The 10,281-nt window shown below is 39.3% G+C and overlaps 1 protein-coding gene across 2 annotated transcripts in view; it reads right to left on the bottom strand.

The window, feature by feature from the left end:
- Window positions 1-4,768: 4,768 nt before the first annotated feature.
- The window catches only part of LOC111866432 (RNA-binding protein 26), a 53,869-nt gene continuing 48,356 nt past the window's right edge, over window positions 4,769-10,281 (bottom strand). For both annotated transcript variants that reach the window (XM_023855390.2, XM_023855391.2), the window contains 5 exons: window positions 9,692-9,912; window positions 7,518-7,620; window positions 7,190-7,359; window positions 6,783-6,924; window positions 4,769-6,251 (listed from right to left, as the gene is read on the bottom strand). In XM_023855390.2, coding sequence (XP_023711158.1) covers window positions 6,162-6,251; window positions 6,783-6,924; window positions 7,190-7,359; window positions 7,518-7,620; window positions 9,692-9,912 — 726 coding nt within the window. In that variant the 3' untranslated portion in view covers window positions 4,769-6,161. The remainder of the gene's footprint in view (window positions 6,252-6,782; window positions 6,925-7,189; window positions 7,360-7,517; window positions 7,621-9,691; window positions 9,913-10,281) is intronic.

The following is a 10,281-nucleotide window of genomic DNA, read 5'->3' as shown; positions in this document are numbered from 1 at the left end:
CAAACTTTAATTGATGGAAGTAAAGAGGTTGGTCTAGAAGTAAACACTGAAAAAACTAAGTCTCACCAAACTGCAGGGCAAAATCATGACATAAAGACAGGAAACAGATGTTTTGATAATTTGGCACAATTGAGATATTTGGGGACAACAATAATAGATTGAAACCCGATTCAGGAGGAAATTAAGAGCAGATTGAACTCGGGTAATGCTTGCTACCATTCAGTCCAGAACCTTTTGTGTTCTTGTCTGCTGTCCAAAAACATAAAAATTAGAGAATATACAAAACTATACTTTTACGTGTGGTTCTGTATGGGTGTGAAACTTGGTCTCTGACATTAAGGGAGGAACATAGACTGAGGGTGTTGAAAATATTTGGACCGAAGAGATGAAGTGACAGGAGGTTGGAGAAAGCTGCACAGTGAGGAGCTTCATAACTTGTACTCTTCTCCAAGTATAAGTAGAATGATCAAGTCAAGGAGGATTAGGTGGGCAGGGCATATAGCACAAATGGGGGAGATGAGGAATGTGTATAGGATATTGGTGGGAAAGCCAGAAGGAAAGAGACCACTGGGAAGACCAAGGCATAGATGGGTGGACAATATTAGAATGGGATGGTATTGATTGGATTGATCTAGCTCAGGATAGGGACCAGTGGAGGGCTCTTGTGAACATGGTAATGAACCATTGGGTTGCATAAAATACTGGGAAATTCTTGAGTAGGTACAGAATTGGCAACTCCTCCAGAAGGGCTCAGCTCCTTGAGTAAGTAAGTAAGTAAGTAAGTAAGCACGCAAAAGTAAACCTAGTTTATGTGCTTCTCTTGACACAGTTGGTTCTGGTGAGACAAACACAATTGCAGAATCATTGTTGCAGATATGGATGCCAAAGTTGTCACTTAGTGGTCACCCTTGAGTTTTTATTTCTCTTTAGGTAGCATACGCTGCTGCTTTTTGCTACTGCACTTCATCATTTTGGCTCCATATGCATGAAAGCATACTGTATTGGAAGTAGGTATTTGACAACATTGTTCCTTACTCTAAAATTTTTTACTGAGAACTAGTTTTGCTTTTCTTGAAGTGTATTACTTCCACTGTTGTGTAGGGTTTGTTGTTTATCTTTCCATTCTAGCACATTCCTGGTTTTCTTTTTAGCCTAATTCCATTTATGTCGGTGTTCACTGTCACAAGCATTACTGTGGGAGGTTTTAAATTAAATTTTAACGTCTGCAAAAACAGCTTTTCTTTCACTGTTCACCAGTGGCATAATGCCATGTGTCAAAATGTGCAGCTGACTTTAAACAAAATCTCTTAAAACTACACTAGCAATGACAGCATTTCAGTCTTCCTGTAATACATACAGGCAGCTCATTACAGAGATGTTCTCAATTAAAATTGTAGCACTTGTCACATACAGCTTCTTCAAAACAAAGAAAGCATTTCATTTTTATAAAACTTCCAAAATATTATATTGTAACATGTTCAGTGACTAGACACACGGTTTGGATTTATTAATCTCATACAGATCATAACTACAAGTAATTATAGCACTGTTACTCATTCACAAATTGTACTTTTCTCTATAGCACACACTAAGTCTTATTAGTCTTCACTAACTGTTGCTTGGTAACCGATGCCAAAAATGTCCTTCTCTGCTTGTGTCATTACTGGCTGGCAACTACCTCACACCTAACCCATGGCTCCTAGTGTCTCCCCTCAGTCAGCGTCAAAGTTACTTCATGACTGGTGGTTTACAGCCAAGCCCCTTGATGCTCATGACCAGGGATTTCTTTTTGCAACTGAACTCTTTCAGTTGTAGTCCTTATGAAATATCCTCTCTGGGATCAGAGTCAGTGTCAGAGTTACTTTACAACTGGCAGTTTACCACCAGTCACATCGTCTGGGCACTAAGCCCGATGTGACTGGTGATGATTTTTTTTTTTTCAGCTGAACCCTTGCAGTCATAGTCCTTATGTAAATCTTATGAGCAGACTTCACCTTTGTCAAATGTACGTATCACACTTATAGCATGTTATTAAAAATTCTTCCTTGTGCACTATATACAAATCCTCTGTTCGTTCAGGCAGTGAGAGTCAAAGTCACGTTGCGACTGACGGTCAGTCAGTAAATCTTGGTTTCCAGCCCCATCTGGGGCTCATGACCAGATATTTATTGCTGTTTGACAGTTATGGTCGTTTTTTGAGGGGCACCGTCTATGATGATAGGACGGGTCTGTCTTTTGATATGCTGCTCGCCCTTGCTAGTGCAGTCTTTCTCAGGTCTGAGTCCCTTGGGACTTGTGACAATATTTTACTTTCTCAGATTTGAGACTTCCCTTTTCATCACCTGCTACAACTTGCAAGGTCATGGTGGAGGTATTCAACCCATCAGTCCAGGAATGCATGACTATCTCATTATAGTATAACCTCAAAACAGATCAAATAGAAAACACCACTTCCAACAGTTCTAGTATTATGTGCATATCCCTTCCTGTAGTAGTGCATTTTGGTTGCTGTGGAAACATATTGACTGGCTGTTGCCTAGCAATGTATGACTTTTCAGGTTTTTGCCTTCATGTCACAGTATTACACACACACACACTTTTGCACATGCAAGCAAACCCTTGTGAATTTTGGGACATGCAGACTGATCACAACTGCTGTCACCACCAGCCTGTCTTAATTTTCTTATCATCTTGCAACAGCAGTATGTCCACACCAATCTGCAGCATAAATGCAACTGTCTAATGAAACAAATACTGTCTTCCAAATTGTAAAATTAGTTTGATATTTGGGATATGCCCAGTTTGAATTTTGGCATCGATTCCAGCAATCCTGAGGTGTCTGGTTTTACTCAGACCCTCCCATAGAAATGCTGGGACAGTACCTCAATTTTTCCATAACCACTTCCTTTGAAATCCATTCCAATTTGTTTTTCATTAATCAGCTTACCATTCAACACTGTATACAGCAGAGATACTGGCAGTGCTGTAAAGTGAAATAAAAATAAAATTTGGTATGTTTTGTAATTATTGGTGTAGCATATAAACAGAAACCTGCCTCATGGAATATTTAATGCACTGTAAATTTATAGGGAATTTTCAATGGTGATAAGTAAACTAAGTAATTTTTCATTATGATATATGCATATTGTATATAAACATATTATGTAGGATATACTTTGTGTGATACCTTGGTTTCTTAGGGTTTGGCAAATGTTAAATTATAAAATTATGGTGGCATGAGTTTCCATTCAAGTGTGCTACCTTATACCATAACAGTTACCATACACATATATGGTAAGTTTCCACTGGAAAGAAAATTCTGAATAGAACATGCTCAATTCAGGCATTAAGTACAAAGAAATTATGTGCATTTGTCTATTATTATGATGCTGCACCACATTCCTGCAGTTGTGATTAGTGTCAAAACCCTTTCATTATTTCAGGTCATCACTACACAGAATCAGAACAATACTCAATGTGTATAGTGCACACAGGAATTCTTTGGTGCCAGCATATTATGTAACCCATGACACAATTATATGACAGAGAAATTGCAGAAAACATCACCTTGTGAATACCGATAAACAATCAGAAAAGAAATTCTGGTGTCAGGTTTCCTGCAACAGTAAGAGGCATAGTAGTTTATATTAATTTCTCACCTCTTCATCCAGTTTCTCCAGTTCTTCCCCTTTCTCTGCACTAGACAGATGCAGGCACCTGCAGAGAGAGAGAGACACGTGCACAACACAGATGCAGACAAAAAAACACGAGGGACCCCCAAACAGTCTTCACTTCTGTTTTACTGATGATTACAAAAACAAAGTACATCATTTTTCTACATAATCACCCTGCTTTTCAACACATTTTCCCACAATCTTATAATGTCATCATAATAGAAAGTCCTTGGTTACACATGCAGCCAGTGATGCACTGCATTCTTTACATTGTCACAATGAAATCTCCCTCCTAGAGCTTCTTCAAGCAGTCAAAAAAGGTGAACCAAATCTGGACTGTGAGCTGGATGTTCCATGACTTCACACTTCTGTTTCTTGAGGGTTTCAAACATGTGGGTTGCAGTAACAACAGGATGCCCTCTGAGTCTTCCTCTTCTCTTAGGGTGGATTGCAGGTTTCAGCCCTCTCTGATGCATGTCACAGAAGGTTGCACTTGTGACAGGTTTTCCACATTTCAGGTGGTTCTGAAAAATAGGCCCTTGAGAATCCCAGAAGATAGTCAACATCAACTGGCCTGCCAGTGGTTACATCTTGTATTTCTTTGCAGCAGATGACACATGCTTCCACTGCATGCTCTTCTGCTTGGTAGTGGTGAACCCAGGTTTCATCACCTGTGACGATCCACTGCAGAAAGTTGTCACCTTTGCACTAATAAGCCGAGTGGTGGGAACATATTTCTAAACGCATGCACCACAGAATAGGCAGACCCAATGCTGAATTTTGCAATTTTGTCAACCGTCGCTCTTTCGTCCTTCTGTGTGGCTGGACAACCTGAGAACTCTGCATTAGTCACACTCTCACAGCCATTTTTAAGCATTTGAATCCACTCACACAACCCTATGAGAGAGAGCACTGTCTCTCTACTGAGCACCCATGCAATGATGAATTTGTCCACCTGGTACACCTTCTGCCCACAAAAAATATATCACAGATTGTTGCTGCTCCTCCTTGGTGTGTGTGTGTGTGTGTAAGNAAAAAAAAAAAACATAGACACGCCGAGAGATACTGCCATAGGGACAGACATGGCTATAAAATATGTTCATGAGTCCTGCACGACTTGGAGCCAAGAATGACTGTACTGGCGAGGACTAGCAGCAATTTACCCAACAGACATTGATATACAGGCAGGCACACACCCAGATCCATGGATACACACATGCAGGCAGACAGAAATAAAGACACACAAATGTGCATGTATGGACCAACCCAGATACAGACTTAAACACATACTGAGACATGCACAGACATTGAGGCATTTTTTTCCAGTCTTGAAGTCTGTTAAAACAATGACGTGAGCTTTTCTATACCTGGAAGAAAAACTGACATACATAGGAACTTTATCTACCAACATTCATGCAATAGGTTACTTTATAGCCAGGTCTCTAAGGAACATTAGGAACTTACAAATGCATAAGCCCTTCATCTATGATGAAAGAATTTAAGTCCATCAACAGGAAGCGAGCATGGAAATTTGTTGCCCATACTTGGTCTCCAAGGAGATAACCATACAGCAATCTATTTAATTGTACTTACCGCATAGCAGAAAGGTGGTCAAGCTGGAAAAAGAAATGTCTTTATAGACAATTCTACTCCTTTAGGAAAAACTGTTTTGTTGGTGGGGCAAATCTTTATATTTTTTCTGCTTTGACTTTTGTTTTTTTTTTCTTTTAATTTTTGCTCCCACTTCTTTTATTTTTTGTACAAAAACTTGCGTGCTTTAATTGGTTAATCTTTTCTTCTTATTCTATACTTCTTTTCTGTAATTTGTTTACAAATTTTTCATCTTTAAATGTTTCTTTCTTTTTCCTCTTTTTACTTCTTATTTTTCATCACATCTTTTCTTTTCAATCTTTTCATTTTTAACCATTATCAGAAGCACATTTTTGCATAAAGTCATTTACATCAATTATTGACCAATTCATTACAGAAAATATTCACAAATATTTGTTACAATAAAATCAAGTGCACATATCTATTACTTGTAACACTAAGACCATATCAGTGTTGTCCATTAATGAGCACACTTACATGTATTACTATGGAAGGTCTGAAATGAAATTTCAACATCAGCAGTTACAACTTTACTTTCACAGCTGACTGATGCCATAATGCCATGAGTCAATTAATGCAATTTACTTTAAAACAAAATCTCTAAAACTACATTAGCAATGACAACACTTCCATCTTCCTGTAATACATACAAGCAGTTTTATTACAGGAATGTTCTCGTTGAAAATTACAGTGATTGCCATATACAGCTTCATGGAAACAAAGAAAGCATTTGATTTTTATAAAACTTACAAAATATACACACACACACACACACATACTTCTGCACATGTTCCTATACACTGTGCATGACACTTGAGGAGCTTCACTACAAGCAAACCCTTGTGAATTTCAAGACATGCAGATTGATCACGACTGCTATCGTCGCCAGCTTCTGTCTTCTCCATCTTCCTCCTCTTCCTCATCATCTTGTAACAGTACGTCTTCACTCAATTCAGCTACACCCAGCTGCAACATAAATTCAACTGTCTAATTGAACAAATACTATCTTCCAAATTTTAAAATGATTCTGATATTTGGGATATGTTGGGTCAGGCCCTTAATTAATTCATAACCACTTCGTCTAAAATCCTATCCAATTTATTACTCACTAATCAACTTAACATTTGATGCTGTATATAGTCAGAGGTCCTGGCAGTGATATAGAATAAAAAAAATCAACTTGTCCTGTTTATAACATCTTGGCAGAGACCATGTAGAAAACACCATGCGTCAGCTGCAGGGCAATGGTGGTGTTCATGTTTGTCAGCAGAGCAATTACCTAGCAACGGCTTTTGTATAGTTGCTTATTTCATGGTCGTTGCCCATCAATGACCTGACATGCCACAATATATAACCCCTGACACACAGTTATATGATGGAGAAATTGCTGAAATCATTATCCCAGGCATACCAATAAGCAGTCTCAACAAGAAATTCAGATGTCAGGGTTCCTGCAACAGTAGAAGGCATAGCAGTTAATATTAATTAATTTCTCACCTCTTCCTCTTCCTCAATGAGGCCTTCATCAACTTCCTCCAGTTCTTCCCTTCCTCCCTCTGCATTAGTCCCCACCATGATCACAGAGCGATGAACCAGTCCATGATGGAGATGTACAGTTGACATCAAGTTGTGGCTTCCCCTTTAAAAATGTCACACTACATTGTTTAGAAGAAGACACAGTCAGTTAAGTCTTCCTGAGACATTTTCATTAGTTTTCAGTGATTCTGCTCCTTGCCTCAACAATCTGCAATTTGTATATTTTTGGCTTTTGAATTGTCATGAGACGATATGAATATAAAAGGCTAGGTACCCATATTGAATGAAATGAACTACTACATTACAGCAAACAAGGACCAAACTATATTATCTTCAATTATACCATCTATTCAAGACATGTCACTCACCTGACTCCTCTACCAACCCCTGGATTGTTACACCATGTGATGGACAGCAAACGGTCTTGGAACGTACGTCCTTTTACCATGGCCACCTCAGCCTCCTTCCGAGACTTGTAGTTTAAAATGATGGAAGGAGTAGATTCATCAACAATGTAGTCCACAATTTCACCAAATTGCTACAACGAAACCAGCTTGTATAGGGAAGTAGTTTAACCATAAAATATAATACTTTAATTTGGAGAAAACAAGTACTGAGGAGGTGAAAAAATAACTTTCAAAAGTGTGAGAAAGAAAGTAATCAGACAGATTTATTAGACATACACATAGGACTCACCGCAAAATGTGCTAGGACATCTGTCTTCTCATCCTCTTCATACCCTGATACAAGAACTTTGGTTGGTCGGTGATCTACACAGACATGTGTAAAACCTCGCCCCCTGGAAGTGTAAATTCTACATAACTTATCATTAAAGAAATAATGTCAAAACATAGCAAATGAATCAGCTCATACATACATGATAAGACTATCAACACACAAGAAGAGAACACTGCCATAAATGCAAGTTTCATTCATACTTCACATACAGACATGATTCACGGTCAGGAGCCACAACCTACAGCGAATTTGCCTGAAGTATCACTGAATGCAATATGTGGAGGACAGAAATATATCTCAAGTCTGCCAGACACACACACACACACCACTGAAATTAGGAACCAAAAGCAGTAAATCTGCAGGAAGAGATATTATATGAGAACGGTGAAGACAAACAGATTGATGAAATTGGCTAGTCATCAAGATCGTAAAGAACAGATTTAATATATACCTACTATCTTTCATGAAGTGTGGGGGTTGTCTTAGATTCAAAAATCATTTTCACTGTGGGTAAATAAGGTAAACGGCATAATCTTCTGACGTGAAAGAAGAAACATGTTGTGTGTGCTTATCTTGGAAACTGTGAGACAGAGTGAGACATCATACAGTCCTCATAAGAATTTAAAGATTTCTTTGTCCTAGTTTTGATGTGGTAGCAGAGAAATTCACATTGAACAACTTGAATGTCTACCTACACTTCATACAATGACCAGGGGATCTGAACCAAGATTTTTCAACAACCACACTATAAATATATCAACTAAATCGGTTTAATTTAAATGAAATACTAATGAATATCACACAAAAATATGACTCTCAGTATCAATGTATGAGGGTTGGAACTTCAATAGTGCCGCCATGCAATGGAACTAAATTATGCTGCTTATACCACACGTCAGTTACATACTTACCTTACCTCAGAGCAAATGGACTCTCCCTTCCTACATCACGCGCATGCACAGTGACGAGAAGAACAGAGCTTCATGTTAGCTGGCGGACTAATGTAGTGTTGTCATGATGTTTTTGAAACAGGAACAACGGAGTTGGATAAAGATTGAATGTGCCAGAGGCCGTACAGCATGACAGTGTCATCAAGGTCTTCAAGAGGCTTGTGGGGAATCTGCATTGCCTTACAGAACAGTGGCAAGGGACGCAAAAATGTGGTAGGCATGCGTCAGCCAGGTCATCCTAGTGTCAGTGAAGAAGTGTATGTTTTTTCCGCGTTACTGGAGAGTGATCGACACCATACGATTCGCGAGCTGGCCCAAGAAACAGGATTAGCGCATATGACTGTGCTTCACATTCTGAAGGACCACCTGGGCATAAGAAAAACTGCATTACGATGGGTTCCGCATGATTTGACGGAAATGCAGAAATGGCTATGATACGACGCTGCTTGTAACCACTTGGAGCGCTATGAGCATGAAGGAGAGGTTTTCTTACGCCATATCATTACGCTGGATGAGACATGGGCCAAACCGTACAAGCCACAAATGAAACACCAATTGAACGAATGGCGTAATTGTGGGTCATCACGAAAATCAAAAGTTTGTCAGAACCCCAGCAACGTGAAAGTTATGGTGATTCTCCGTGTATGACTGTGATGGTGTTATCCTAACACATACCATTCCCCGACAATGTGCAGTATTACTGTTCATTTTTGGAACACAACCTGCGACCAGTTTTAAGAAAGAAGCGGCGACACTTTCTACAGAACCTACCCATCATTTTGCAGGACAATGCTCGGCCGCATGCAGCACAAGCTGTGGCTGATTTGTTCAATCGATGGGGCTGGGAAGTGCTCTACCATCCACCATACTCCCTGGACTTAAGCCCTTGTGACTTCGACTTGATTCCTAAGATGAAGGAACCACTTCATGGCATTCGCTTCAGAACTGTTCCAGAGATTCTTCAGGCAGTAGACTGCTCCATTCGAACTATCAACAACACAGGCGCTGCTAAAGGTATCCTACGACTTCCACATTGCTGGCAACAGGTTGTACCCAATGCTGGTGACTACATTGAAGGACAGTAAAACTTCAAAACATGCATTTATTTTGTATCAGTTGTAAATAAATAGTTGCTACTATTAAAGTTCCAACCCTCGTATGTTAAAACCCTTGTTCACTCACCTCCCTCGAAACGGACTGCCTCGAGTCCTGCTGAGACTCCTATTCAGGGGCACAGCAGTCCTATGATGAGGTCTTACAGGGGGTGTACTTCCTTGTAGTAGTCCAAGTGAATGAGCCTCCATCTTCAGCTCCGCCACTTTCCGCTGCAATTCAGATGTATCTCCACCCTCTTGTTGTCGTGTGAAGAGGTCTAATTCAGCATCCAATATTTCACGCTGTGCCTATAAGCAACCATGTTATACAACAGTTACTATGCTCCCTTAGTCCCTGCTAACACAAAATACACTATATGTGATGGAAGGGATTGGATTAATATGACAAAAGAATCCTTGCAAACATAATATTTCTATGATCAACCTTAAATCAAGGGGCATTAAGTGAAAAGTGTAATATACTGCAGTGGTACAAACATGGAAATGAATTAAAATCATGCAAAATACTGTCACATGTATGAGTGACTACAGACAGTGTCTGGATTGGTAATTGGATTTACTGACCACTTACAGATCATAACTACAAGCAACTATAGCGCTAGGTGAAGGATATGTGAAGAAATATTTTTTTTTCCAGGTCTGAGTATTATGTTTTAT

This window comes from Cryptotermes secundus, unplaced genomic scaffold (assembly GCF_002891405.2).
Source record: "Cryptotermes secundus unplaced genomic scaffold, Csec_1.0 scaffold271, whole genome shotgun sequence".
NCBI classification, from domain to species: domain Eukaryota; kingdom Metazoa; phylum Arthropoda; class Insecta; order Blattodea; family Kalotermitidae; genus Cryptotermes; species Cryptotermes secundus.
This window is presented reverse-complemented; position numbering and strand designations above follow the sequence as displayed.